Here is a 15,475-nt window from a genome sequence, read left to right on the forward strand (position 1 = left end):
TGATTATCTTCTCTACGTGATAACTAGTCCCAAAATGTGACAGGCATTTATGTAAACCAGAGTACAATATTTATAGGTTGTTTCCCTAATTTGGCGAGTGTAGTCTTTTCTGTAGGATGTGTTACAAATGACAGTGTTGAACATCAGAGTAAATGGCCTAAGAGGCAGGTGAGAAACTGTTCCTTAGAGTTGTTGTTTTTTACTATAACACTTTAGGGCACACTAAATCATTCCCATACAACTAGCAGGGCTCTTCATTTAATAAAATGTCAACTGTAACTTATCTCAGCATCAGTAATAGGCTAATAGCGCTTTTCAGAGAGCAAATATAAACAAGCTCTAGCAAAACAAGTAGTTATTCACAATTCATTACAGCTTGTGCAATCAAGTGTGAACTTCCATGCAATGACCTTATAATAAAAATATGACGTCGAGTATTGATTATTTCATAGCGGATCAAATCAGTCCATTCATTTGCTACTCAGCCATAGAGAGATCTGAATACAGCCAAGAGAGGTGAGTGTAGGCCAATTTTATTTCAGCCAACTAAAGCAGCTGTGTGTACTAGGTAGCTAGTTAATGTTTACTTACATTTGCATAAGTTTATAAAGACTTAAAGCTACTAGTAAGTGTATTGTAGGCTTCCTTTAATGCTTGTAAATTAAACACTGAGTAAGCTTTGATAACTCAGTGTGTGCTGAATGGCATTTTCTATTAGATTTATGCATATTCTATGTTGAAAGGCTTACACACAACTTCGGAAAAACCTAGTTATTTGCATATTTACCTGCGTTCGCACTGTGGCCAGCACCAGCAATAGCTTTGACATGGCATTCATTGTTTCAGTAGCGATAACATTGTTTACGGTTGACAACAAAGTAGGAATTATAGTACAATACACACAAACTAGGTGTCAGGCGGTACTAAAAGATTCCTATTGGAGGGTAATCAGTTTCAAGCTCTTTTGGAATTTACTCTCGTTCAATAACAATCTATCACTACTCTTCCATCCTCTAATCTCGTTTGGATGATGAAAACCAAAGTGATAGTACCACCCTTTAGGCTTCGATACATCTTAGATTACATTTACTAGTATATTAGAACCAAATTATTGCAAAAGATAATTACAAATTGCAATCGTTCAGACTAGAAACTGTCTGACACAAGCAGTGCTACAGATGATTCACGCTTCCTTACTTTTTTTACCAAAGCACTTTTGTAAGCAACACGGGATCAACAAGTAATAATTAGATCTCAGGTCAAGTGTTGATCATTTTAAAGTCAGTAGCTAGCCTACATTCATTTGCTAATAAATCCTTTCATTATTCAGTCAAAGTGTTTAAGCAGAGACAACAGAAATCCAGGATCTGCAACTTTGATTGCCCCCAAGTGAAGAAGCTCTATATATTAGCTAGCCAATTAAAGGTGCACCCATATAAAATTGAACTAGATCAAAATCTAGACAGGGAGTTGTGGTTTTCTTAGCCATTTTGCAAAACACTAAAATTACTTAAAAACGGTGATTTAAAAACTAGCTAGTGACCAGTAATTAAAAGTTACTTTCTCCTAATATACTTTATCTATGTAAAAATATGAAGTGATTTACTTGTTTTAAAATGCTAACTTTTAGACAAAATTTCTTTTGTTTTTTATCACAGATAGCTCCAACTAGTTTGAGCTAGTTCTAATATTAGGTTATCATTGCAGCTGCTTGGTGCGACAAACAGCAATCAATGTTTTATAGACAATCTAATCCTTTAGAACTGGCTGTATTTAGAGCTTGGTCTAAGGTTTGGGAGGCCCTACAAAGCAAATAATTCAGTTTAAATGCTGCCACCTGTATGCAAGTTCCTTAAAGATCATTATGGGAGTCTCAACTGTGTAAGTTAAGGCTAAAACAGTTAGCTTTATAAAAGCCTCTTAAATGGTGAAGTAGCTGACAGAAAGAAGCTTCAATGTTTTTCATGCAGATTAAATTGATCAGAAATAAAACTATCACAAGTAGCTGTACATCTATATATATATATATATATATATATATATATATATATATATATATATATATATATATATATATATATATATATATATATATATATATATATATATATATATATATAAACGTGTATGTATATATAAACGTGTATGTATATATATACATGTATGTATATATATATATACATGTATATATATACATGTATATATATATACATGTATATATATATATACATGTATATATATATATAAACATGTATGTATATATATACATGTATATATATATATGTATATATACAGTGTTCGAAATGGGGGGTACGCAGGGGTACGGCGTACCCCTAAGAAGAATTAGTGGGAGTACTCCCTAGGATGCGTACCCCCTCATATAAGGTTGCTCATATCTTATTAAATGCGGTAAAACCAGAATGAAGTGAAATATTCACACAATGTTTTTTCCATTTCTTCCCAAACTTATATTAGCTCAAGTTCATTACACTGAAAACAATTCGAGTTTTCGGGACGAAAGAATTACGCTACTGATCTTTAATTTCTTCAGTCAGTTTTTTTGCTATTATAGCGGATCAACTAGATTGTTTTGTTAAAAACCTGAGAACCGATCAGTTTTCTATCAACTGACACAATCGACGGGACACTAAGTCGGCCACCTTGTGGAATCCTCGAATAGCTTAAGATTAATCATTGCTTGGATTCTTCTCTTGTGTTTTTTTTTCTCTTGTTATTCTTGCTTATTACACTAGGTTTTTTGTTTCTTTCAATTCATAATGAAACAGCATGGGCCAATATATAACTTCTTTAAAGGTGAGTAAAATTAGTGACTGTCATGAATTTAGAGTCTGTTTTTAAAAAAACTAGTGAGTGACTGAGCTTATCATATAATAATATTCATGGTGGCTTGGAGATGGGACTGTCTTGTGTTTGGGGTCTGTGTTGATTGTCCATAGGGTTTCTTTACTCACTCACATCACAACCTGGAGTCTCCATAGTCATAGAGCACACAGGTTGTGCAGCTAAGCCCGCTTTTAATTTCTTACTGAACACAACACAGGGTTTTAAGTTATGGAAAACAGCATAATTTAGGGGCATTCATGCTAAAAAAAGATTTTGGGGGAGTACCCCCGCACCCCCTCTACTGAGAGGGCGCAGCGCTCCTCTCAGATTCACCCTGTGAGTGGGGTGCAGGGCTGTTGGCCCTGGACACTACCCTCCTGGCATGACAGAGTACTCCCAAAAATCTCGCTTCACTTCAGACACTGTATATATATATATATATATAATATATATATATGTGAAAAAATGTTACGAAGAAAGTAAACTTTTAGTATTTGCGTTTTTGCGTAACGCAAATACTAAAAGTTTACTTTCTTCGTAACAATTTTTCAAATATTTCATACCCCACTAATTATCTTTTAGGTTTTTAGTGTAGAGTTCTCTTTTTATATGCTTTTGCACCTGCTTTTAGTTAATTGATATATAAATTAATATATATATTATGTATATATTAATAGATATATATATAATATATATAGATGTATGTATATATATGTATATAATATATATATATATAAAACTATGTGTACTAAAAAACTACAAGTTTAGTAAAAACATTACATTACTTAAAGTTTCGTGCGGTAGGCTTGCCGCACGAAACCTACCGCACGAAACTTTAAGTAATATAATGTTTTTACTAAACTTGTAGTTTTTTAGTACACATAGTTTTATATCAGCTCTGTTTTTACTCTAAACATTGAGCACTTTTTTTACTAGCGTGTATAAATATAACTTATATATATATATATATATATATATCAGTCTCAAAGTTAGTTTGTCCTATTAAAACTTAGAAATGAAATATTCGTCTCATAATGGAGTTGATCTTGGAACCTCCCATTCACCAGGCAAATATCTTACCAATTAAGCTAAGTGAGATTGATAGATTCATTCATATGTCGCTATAACGTAGTTGAAAACACACATACCACTCTGCGTGTTATTATTAGCCTTTTTATTACAGAGTAAAACCAGTATAAGAGTAATCGCTACAAACTCTCAATTAGTATGTATTTCTATTAACATGTGATACTTGATAGCCAACATGAGTATTTTTCTTGTGAATTATTGCTGAAGACCTGTTTGTATTCATATAGCTTCCTACTGACTGACCCGGTGACAGCACCTTTGAAAAGATTCATCATGCCATATATGCATGTAATGATAGACATTCACAATAGACAAGTTTATTGATGAAAGAACATTTGAATGTTTTCTTTTGTGTGCCTTCAGCTCTTTGAATTGCCTCTATTTCTTCCTTTGTAGTAGGCATGAACAATATTTATTAATAGCAGTACGCAAGCAAAGAGCAATTGAAACTTACATTAAGACAAGCTTGGAGTTATTTTCTGTGAATAACATTTAGTCATGCATTGTTAACTCTATTGAAATGCTCTCTGCCTTTACAAAAGAAATAGTCAATCAATGACTATAGCTAGTAAGAGAAACCTTCAGTGTTGGTGATTGTTGGTGCCAGCCTCACTTGTGGCCTGCTATTAAACTCGCACGACATTTTTTATGTAATGTGATAAATTACATCAACTGTCCTGATAAAACTGATCTCAATCTCACACTTTTAATAGAGATAAAGCAAAGGCTAAGTGTGACAAACTTCTACCAGTTAATAAGTATTCATTTTTACTGAGCTCTAAATGTGTAAACCTTATCCTGTTGTATAATTTCGAAGTTATTTTAAAAAACATAAGTTCACCTTAGCTCTCAAAGATGAAAGTTGGTTTTTGAGTTAAACTAAATTTGACTTTATAAGCCATGAGCTCTATTTGATAAAGTGTTTGGCACGGCAGCCAAAGTAGAGGGCCTGTGGCATCTGCTCAACTTTTCAATAATAGTTTTGTCTATGGTCCAGCAAACACTGAGCTTAGATTGTCACGTTAGTTTTTTTCTGGAGAGGGAAAAACAGCCACAACTAATAAAGATTAACACAGAAGTTAATAAGAACTAGTTTCAATAATGAGAGCTTTAGTTTTAGTACAACAGTCAAAAATGTTTTGACGGAATTTCAAACAAGTAGAGACCAAAACAGAAACTTTTTAAACTAATCATAGCGGTAGATATTCCGAATCTATATTAGCAAATGATGGTTGTTTAAAAACGAGGTATTGTACGTTAAAAATGATAGGTGAGGGTTGAACAGGTTTAATCATTGACTCTTTACAATTTTCTGTTTCTTCTGGGTCTAAAATTAAATTTTACATGCTACTACATCACCTAGCAAAAGATAAAGACAACCAGTTTAGTTGCCAAAGTACAGCATGTCGTATGTAAAAATATAAACATTGGGATGACAAGTTGATAAGATAAAACAAGTGCGAGTGTAACAATATATATGTTACAAGTATAAGCAGTAATAGGAAGCCAGTTCACTAGCTTCCTAATAATAAAAACTCTCAAACTTCGCTCCGCTCATTTGGTCGTGGGATTATATCCGTTACAAGTATAAGCAGTGAGACAGGTAGGTTACAATATATATGTTACAAGTATAAGCAGTAAGACAGGTAGGTTACAATATATATGTTATAAGTATAAGCATTTTAGTAAAAACTATCAGGCTTGCTGACTACAGACCTACTCCTAGCCCAGTATGCTCCAAAGAATGTAAGCTTATCAAAAGCACAATATCAAAGTTTTATATTACAATAGAGAATTGATAAATAATAAGCCATTGGGCAACATTCGTGAAAAAGTTTTGGGTTATTGATTACCTACAAACAGTGCTTTTGCATCGCTGGTTTGTTTGACTGCCAATAAGATATGCCATGATCAATTTCTGAGACTAAGGAGTGATTTAAAACTAACTAAACCTTATTCATGTTTACCCTTGGTTTAGTAAGTGTTTGTTATACTATATCATTCTTATTATACAATGTATATTATTGATATTTGGATAGTACCACAACAGACCACACGACTGAACCCTTATTGTGATTGTTCAACTAGCCATTGTTGGCTTTTAAAGACAATCTATAAATTTGTCAGATGAGTAAATGGCGCCTGCAAGAAAGCTGCTAATTTATAGCCCAGGCTTCAGTATTACACTAAATATACAAGATGGCCGGCAAACAATGAACTTAGGCAAAGTAAAAATGGTCTTTGCAATTTTTAACAGTCTTTTTTATACTTACTAGCTCTCCAATGCTTATACAGCTCAATTTTCAAGTCTGCCAACAACAAATTTAGTTATTTGAGCTGTTTTGATTTATTGTTTGTTTCATAATGAAATGGCCATTCATTAACATTGCACAAAATAAGGCCATCTTGAGACAGGTACTGAGATACAGCCCAGTTTCACACATTAAAAAATTGTTAATACTTTGAAGATAGTATATCTTGATAACTATAATAATATCTCAGTAATTTAATGCGTGCTCAATCGTTAGAGCAAATAATTAGCTATCATTAGTAAGCCTACCCCTATTAGTCAATGGCAAGGTGCTAGGCTAATAGCAAGTGGCAGGCAACTATACATTACCTCTCATTGTTTATAAGCTGAATTTTAATACTCGGGCAATGCCGGAGATTTTCTAGTATACATATACATATGTTTTATAAGACTTGCTACGTAGCATTTTCAAAAATCTTATCAAAAATACTGAAATGAATTAGTATGTTTTACCTTAAAAAGCTTTGACCTGAACTTTACTTACCAAATAACCAACCTGTTTATCTGAACTGCATGCAAGTTGAATGTAGTTCTGTCCATTTACTAATTTAACTCAAATAACTCTGTTGTCTTTAAAAAGCCCGACACCAACTTTAATTTCATCTCATTGCAATAGTTAAATAGAATTAAAATTTTATGGTGTGCTACTATAATATCAAAATAAAAAATGATAAAAACAAATACACAGAAAAGAGAAAAATAGACAAAACACAAATAAAGCACTGAGTTTAATGCTATTTTACTTTACCAGTGTTACTTCTGAGCCTCTAATAATCACAATGGAGCAACCACCTCAAATGCAGCAGCCACAACAACCACTACAGCAACCACCACAACAGCTCCTACAGCCACAGTATGCTGCACAGCCTGGTGTTACAATTGTAACACAGAATCCTCCAGGAGAAGGTTATAAACTGAGAGCAACAGCCCTAAAACAGTTGAAGGGGTGAGCAAATTGTTCGGTAGTTTAATTTAATACGAAGGTATATCCTGGTAGGTGATTAGTAAATGCATCAGATATATGAGATAACAAAAATGATTTGTTTTTTAAAGTAGCTGTATGTCTATATAAATGAAATAATTTTAATAATCACATTCAAATATTTCGGCTTTATTTATGAGTTTAGATTTTGTGATTTCAGAAATCTAAATCAGTGCCATATCTGGTTATTAGTAAATGTGTCCATAATAGAAAGGCATCAAAATGCAGAGATTATGACTTACAGCTTCAATCATTTTCTGCTTGTGAAAAATAGAAGAGAATACAGAAAACAATTTGAAAAAATTTGCCAAGGGTAAACGAGTAAAAGGCTTCTAATGAACTAACTACAATTGTCACACAACGATTGGTAGTTTGCTACAGTTTTGAAAAGTTAATTCATTATTCACTCGCAAAAATATTGTACATGATACATATATTTTAAAGCTCATGATTTACGAATTTTTCTATTTTGACAATGTAAAAGCAAGTATTTCTGTTATAGGTTGTCAATCACTCAAGTAGTAATGGGAGCACTTTGTATTCTATTTGGAATCATTCTCATACCTGTTGAACTCGGCACGTATACTGGCTGGCTCTCCATCAGTGGCTATGGCATTTGGAGTGGAGTCTACGTGAGTAATCATGAACCATGATAACTTTACAACCTTTATATGCACAAAAGTTGTTTGCTCATGACGCTAACCATAAAAACAACACAATTATATCTGGTCTAGAAATGTGTTACTTTGCAAAAGAAAAACAAAATCGGGATACACATATATGTAGACAATAGTAATATTATTGTAACTTTAGTTGGTAAGCTAGTTAGTAGCAGTAGGGAATGGAACAGATTTTTAAATGATTCTGTTGTTAGCAGAAAACTTAAGTTTGCGGTTTGATGTTACATTAGGCAAGCTCAATCTTTTCAATGAACCAATCAATGAGTCTATGAGTTATTAGTTTATATTAGCATATTATTTACTGGCATATTAGTCAAAAAAGTCAGAAAAACCCAGATACAACCTGAGCATCAGAAATAAAGATTGATAGCTAACAAGATGAGAAGGAGCTTGTTACATAGCCTACTATGTCACATAGCCTACTGTGTCACATAGCCTACTGTGTCACATAGCCTGCTGTGTCACATAGCCTACTGTTTCACATAGCCTACTGTGTCACATAGCCTGTTGTGTCACATAGCCTACTGCGTCACACAGTCAACCATGTCACACCGCCTACTGTGTCACATAATCTACCATATCACATTGTCTACCATACCGCATACTCTATTATATCACATAGTCTACTGTGTCAAAAAGTCTACCATATCACATAGTCTACCATATCACACAGTCTACCATATTGCATAGTCTACCATATTACATAGTCTACCATATAACATAGCCTACCAGGTCATATAGCTTACTTTGTCACAACAGGTTTAACAAAAATATAGCTGTAACTTTTGTAGCAATATGATCATGTATCAAACATTGTTTTCTTTTTTGAAACAGTCTGTACTGACACGGTATGACACACTAATCTGTTGGTGATGCAATAAGTATCAGTTAGGATCTCATTAATTTACTGTTGTGTCAATTTCTGACTAGCGATAGTGAAAGAAAGCGGAATAGTTATCAGTTATAGCTTTGTTTTTAAATAAAATCATCTACTTAAAGAACAGCTAAACAGAAGCTCTAATTACTGTAGGCTTCAATACTAAAGTCAACGAATTAGTGTTTGTTTCTTTAGCTACACATAGAGCTGTGTTATATGCCATATCTGAAACCCTGAATATCAAAAACTAGGATAAGCATAAAAGTAGGCCAACATTTGATTATGGTATTTGCTCTTGCAGAACTGTAAAGCTGTAAATTAAAATTGAACAAAAAGGAATCGCTTTTTAATGTTTACTTTATTTACAGTTCGTTCTTGTTGGAGGAATTGGACTCGGTGCTGTCAAGCATAACACTAGCGGTTGGGTAAGTATTGTGTAGCAATAGTAACATACATAGATTTGATGTCATGTTATAACAATCATTATATTCAGACAAACTTAGCTAAATGAACCTGTATGATTTTGCCCAATATAAATCAGATAGTGAGGTCAGGCTGTGGTAGTTGATATAGATACATTATTTTAATATGAAATCTGACGTTTTTTTAACCAAAGCACATTACAAGAGCATATATTAAACCAAAGACGTGTTATGAATTCAGAACAAACTAAATCAAACTAAATGAAGTTTATTGCGTCAAAATACACTCACACCTTTTTCTCTTTCTCTCTCCAGTAGGTCAGACAGCAACAGCAGATATAATTTGTCGAATAAGTCTATTTTGGTTCAATGTGTTTTTTGGTTTATAATTGTTTTATGTGCTGCAATAATGGTAATTGGACGTAGCAATGATATTTTGTGTTTGCACAAAATAATTTTGTTCTATTATAGATCACTGCTACTATGGTTCTTAACATCATCAGCTCAGCTCTATTCTTTTTACCGCTGATTTCGATGGCATCCACTGGTGTGGGTCTTAACGCCTCTTACAGCTGTGGCAGTTACTACTACTACGGTTCTTGCTCAGTAAGTGTTAATGTTGCAATTAACAATTAGATGTGGTTCTCACTAGTGATAGAGCCAAAGCTAACCAGTATTAGTAAATACTATACACCAGTAACCAACATTGCTAGGTGTTTGTATAAGTCCTCAGTCTAGTAAGTATTTAACGAACACTTTTATTTATTTTCTGCAGTCAGTCAAGTGATAAGTAAAAACTCATACTAGGTTGCAGGCTGCTGTAAACAAATACAAGCTCTTACGTGCAATAAAAACTGGCATGAAAGCTTTTTATGACAGTACTAACACTAAGGATCTAGCCTGGAGAAATAGACTAGAAAATTTTAAACAAATCATGCCAAATGCGGTATCCACAAAATCAAGACTACCGACCAAGGTGGCACAAAGTTGCGATCATCAATTGTATCAAACATAGAGTACTGGAAGTTGTCATAGATTCCTTATGACTGACTTCGTCCTAAAATTTTCAAAAGTAACCATAACAATTATAGTCATAAAAATATAACAATAAACCATGGTGTGAGTTACTGGGATAGTGGATGACTTAAAAGTTTTACAACTGAAGCATAAAACTTCAAAAACTTCACAAATTAGCTGCAACAGGCATGATTACTTTAACTTTTAGAATTTCACAGGTAGCAATAACTTGTATCGGAAGCTCAAATTGAAGTTCTCAGCATTTTTGACGTTAAAGCGCTTCAAAAATAAACCGTTACCTAATTCACTTTGCACAGGTAATAAGAACAGTTAACGCCTTTTGAATGGGCCATTAAAAGCTGGCTAGCCTTTACACTAATTTGTTTAACATTTATTTGACATTCCTTTTTAAAAATTAAAAGACTCTCACCTTGTTTGCAGGCAATAAATGCTGCTTTGTCCTTGAACGTCTTTCTGGTTCTGATCTCTCTTGCGGAATTGGTAATCACAATATGGAGTGCCGTACTCTGCTGTGGAGCTGTCTGTAGTTGCTGCCTTCCAACTCGCTCAAACCATCATGTGCAGTACGCTGCCCCTGCTCTCCAGACTCAACAGCAGTATGTGGTTTACCCTGGAACAGTTCCAGCTTATCAAGTCAACATGGGTGGCTACCAAGTCACAACAGCTAGTCAAGTTCCCACAGGTAAATATTTTAAATATCAAATCAGCATACATATATATATATATATATAGTATATCTATATATTTTTTTTCAAAGTATGTGTGTCGTTCCAGTTATAGCTATTAAAATCTTGGAATAAGGAATCTGTACCAAAGAAGATTTGATCTCGGCCTCCCGTTCACCAGTCTGACGCCGTACAAATTACACCAACGAGACTGAGCTGCTAGGTTGCTTGATATAAGTCATTATATGAGAGCAAATACCCAACAGCTTCGCGGATGACGCAGGGTCATAGCATAACGTCACGTCAAGCTGTTGGCTCACACCCTTAAGCGTACTCAACTTTTCCATTGGCAGTGTGAGAGGCTAATAGCGAGCAACTCTCACTACTTCCCATCGTTTATAAAACAAAACCCTTGTCTAATGATATGGAGTTTGAAAGTTAGAATGGAAAATGTTGTTATATGTTAAATACAAATCAATTTGCTGTTCAAAGACTTTTGTAATACCCGTGTAACGCCAGGTAGCACAACTAGTCTATATATATATATATATATATATATTTCTCAAAGTATGTGTGTCCTTCCGGCTATAGATCTTAAGTTCTTGGAAAAAGATTCCATACCGAAGAAGATTCGATTTTGGACCCTGCCATTCCCCCACTCCTACGTCCTACCCACTAAACTATAGAGATTGAATTGTTAGCTTGTCAATATACATGTAAGTCGCTATATAGGAGCCTATACCCAACGGCTTTGCGTACGACGCAGGGTCATAGCATAGCAGGTTTTTTCACTTTATTAAACGTACCCAAATCTTCCATTGGCAATGTGCCATTCAAATAGCGAGCAAGTCTCATTACTTCTCATTGTTTATAGGACAAAAGACACTTTTCTCGTGATATGTAGTTTGAAGGTTAGAATGGCAAATGCGGCTATATGTTAAATACAAATCAATTTTCTGTCAAGACTTTTCTATTAGTCGGGCAACGCTGGGTAGCACAGCTAGTATATGTATATATATATATATATATATATATATATATATATATATATATATATATATATATATATATACATATATATATACTAGATGTGATGTACTATATGTGTGTGTATATATGTATATATACATAATATATATATATATATAATTATATATGCATACATATATATATATGTATATTTAAATATATATATATATATTTATATATATATTTATATATATATTTATGTATATTTATATATCTATTTATATATATTTATATATGTATTATTATGATAGAAAAAACATTAATAAGAAGTAAATTGTTAGTAAAGTAGTTAAAAATTTGTTTTGTGCAATGCACTACTCAGGTGCGGTTTTGCTAAAAAGAAAATGTGTGCCGGAATGCTAGATATGGGCTCATTGGTTTAATCATGTGATTAAGCGCCAAGTGTAACCAAGAAGATAACTCCTAGTATGTCTGTATTTAGAAGACTACTCATTCAAGTATATATATATATAAATATATACAGTCAAACATGGATAACTCGAACTCAACGGAACCGAGCAAAAGTGTTCAAGTTATCAGAGCATACAAGTTATCAGAGCACTGTCACAAGTCCACGTATTTATTTATTTAGTAGTAAATACATGCACATATACAAACTATAATAGAAATCAAAAGCATAAATGGCTTGTTTCAAATTAAGCGCTTCTAAAGTAAAGTTTAAAACTTTTTTATCAAAAAGTTTAGGAGATTTTTCTATCACTTGAGATTTGTTTTGTTGTTTGAGGTGACGTTATTGCCAGGACGTTTTTTAGATTAAAATTGGCAAAACTTGATCATTGTTGAAATGCTCAGAAGAAAAGACATCTTTTTCTTTTGAGGGTTTCAACCGAGATTAATTTGGCCGATTTTTCTTGAAGTTTATGCGAAGGTCACCTCACTTTTCCATGCTTCCGAAAGGCGATCACTAAGCGGATGTTTGGAAAAAATCAAAATTCACCAAACCTTTAGAAAGTTTGTTGACAAAAATATTTTGCCGATGGTGGTAGTAGCGATACCTATGATTTACGAAAAGTTGAGGTTTACCTCTATGACTTGGAATTAAGTGATGTTCTAAAGCGATAACAACCGTCTCGGTAGCCGTTGGACAAAAAACTGTTCGAATTAACAGAGTTGAGGTCGAGTTATCTATAGCAATTTATCATTACGTGGGAACGGACCAAAGAAACCGTTTGAGTTAACCATGTGTTCGAGCTATCCGTGGGCGAGTTATGCATGTTTGACTTTATATATATCCAGATATAAAGGTAAATATATCAAGAATGAATATATTCTTGAAAATGTTTTCAAGAACACGTTTTATATATATTCTCACAAATAATTATTTATATTTGTGTGTATATATACATATTATACTCATATACATGTAGATGTATATATTATATATGCATGTATATATATGTACAATGTAGATACTAGCTGTGCTACTTGGCATTGCCCGGGTATTAAAAATCAGCTTAGAAGTAAGGAGATTTGCTATTAGCCTGGTAGCCTATTAGCTGCTTGCTATTAGCCTGGCAGGTTGCCAGTGGAAAGTTTAAGTGAGCTAACTAATGACAATCACTTATTTACCCAATCACTTTGCGCTGTATGGAAAGATGTTGGATATGTGCTGTCATATGGCGACTTATTTCAGCATGCTCACAACTCAACCTAGGTGGTCTACTGGACAAGGTGTTGGACTGGTGATCGGTAGGGTCCGAGATCAAATCCTCTTTGGTACGGATTCCTTAATCCAAGATCTTAAGATCTATAGCCGTAATGCTGACAGATACACATAAGGACGATGACAAACTCTGAGAACTATATATATAGATTTATGCTGCTTGAAATGCTGTTCCGACTATTTAGTCTTCATTAATGCAGCTCAGATCTGGGAAATGGGGGCAACTCCTGTTTTCCATGAGAGTTCACTTTTGCGATGAAACAATCACGGGGTTTCCCAGACTCTAGAAAAGTCAATATTGGACCAAAGCGTGCTCAAATCACAAAAGAGATAAGCTTACTATGACATGAGTTATACCTATATGTTATGCACATTATTTAAGAGAAGACAATTATATTCAAAAATAAAAAAATTTTCCTCTGATTCGTAAACATAAAAATTGAAGGGTTGAGTTTGACACTACTTTTATGCTGTTTGAGAATTTGCATAGCTAAGTTAGAGCGTAAACCTCTAGGTGTACAATAAATCGTTTGAAAAGCTCTAATGATTCTTTTGAACTGTTTTATAACATTGATGCGTTACGAAACTCGTCTTCGATAATGAGAGACAACTACTAATTCATCATTGCCTTGTCAGTATAATAAACAGTTATTTTGTTTTAGCTCCGACACTGGTACATCAACAGCCACCGGTTGGTAATAGTGCCCAGCCGCAGCAGCCTCCCGCATATTATGATATTGGACAGACACCTTCTAACCAGAATTTCCAACCTTCTAACTACCCCAACAATCCTAAATAATTGGTCTAGCAAGATATAGCTATTTTAAGGCTATCATAAATATTATATTCAAATATTAGCAACAGTAAAAAATATTGTCACTGAATCTTAACCAGTGTGTACATCAATGTGTCTGCTGGTGAGAAATTCATATTTTTATTCGTATTTTTTTAACTTCTCCTCACTTCATTGTTTGGCTGCTAAATTCACTGTGTTTGTCTTTTCTTCATTAACAGTGGGAAACAATCACAAATATATAAAAAGTTACCTTGATATAATTGCCAAGTTTCTATGAGCAGATAACTTCTTACCGTATTACTAACACAAAAAGTTTAAAAAAGGTGTGGGAGTTGCTTGTTTACTCCGCATGATCAGGCAACTCCAACCAATGCATGTTTCATTTGAGCAAAAAATTTCTTTGCTCTGTTTCGTTATGAAGCAGATTGGTCTGAATGTTCTGAATATTTTATATTCACAGTAGTTATTGACCTGTAGACCAATATATATACAATGAAACCTAAAAAGAAGATGACTCTTGCACTAGTCCTGCAGCCTTTCATGCAAACACAAACATTTCTGTTTACATCCTTTATTTATTTGTGCTTCATTCAACGTTAGCCCAAGCTTACATGATGTTCTGTAAATCTAACAGAGTAACCGCTCTAAAATACAGTCAGTAATAATAAAATATTCGTTTTGCCTGCTCTTAGCTACAGCTCTGTCTGCTCCCGATAGCAAAAAGTCGTTTTTTAAACAGACTTTGAAGTACGTAAATGGTTAAACTGGGTAGTAAAGTCTTGAAACACTGTAGGAGATGCTAGCCAACTTTAACCTGACCAAAGACTTAGCCAACTGGCCGGCTACAGCACCTTTAGGCTAGAAAGAAACTACTTAGACAAACCAGGTCGAGAAGAAAATGGCTGGATCCTACCGGGCTGAGAGAAAGCTCGACCAGCCCGGCCAAGACCATGGCTGGCTGAAAACTGGCCAGCACTAAGAGGATTAGCCAGAATAAAGCAATCGATCTTAGATGCCTACAGCATTCTGCTGAACCTCAACAACCCAACATAGTAAAG

General features: G+C 34.0%; 1 protein-coding gene across 1 annotated transcript; it reads left to right on the forward strand.

Annotated features, from left to right (window-relative positions):
- The first annotated feature begins 390 nt into the window (after window positions 1-390).
- On the forward strand, window positions 391-14,909 carry LOC137387489 (high affinity immunoglobulin epsilon receptor subunit beta-like). Its single transcript, XM_068073926.1, has 7 exons — window positions 391-516; window positions 6,996-7,190; window positions 7,729-7,858; window positions 9,152-9,208; window positions 9,677-9,811; window positions 10,664-10,925; window positions 14,284-14,909. Exons 1-7 carry the CDS (start codon window positions 425-427, stop codon window positions 14,418-14,420), a joined length of 1,008 nt encoding a protein of 335 aa, XP_067930027.1. The 5' UTR covers window positions 391-424; the 3' UTR covers window positions 14,421-14,909.
- Window positions 14,910-15,475: the final 566 nt, after the last annotated feature.

Source organism: Watersipora subatra, chromosome 2, assembly GCF_963576615.1.
Source record: "Watersipora subatra chromosome 2, tzWatSuba1.1, whole genome shotgun sequence".
NCBI lineage: Eukaryota > Metazoa > Bryozoa > Gymnolaemata > Cheilostomatida > Watersiporidae > Watersipora > Watersipora subatra.

Coding starts and splice junctions, on each gene's coding strand:
- LOC137387489 (XM_068073926.1), top strand. CDS start 425: ATGACGTCGAGTATTGATTATTTCATAGCGGATCAAATCAGTCCATTC. Junction 517..6,995: donor TCTGAATACAGCCAAGAGAG/GTGAGTGTAGGC, acceptor TTACTTTACCAG/TGTTACTTCTGAGCCTCTAA. Junction 7,191..7,728: donor GCCCTAAAACAGTTGAAGGG/GTGAGCAAATTG, acceptor TTTCTGTTATAG/GTTGTCAATCACTCAAGTAG.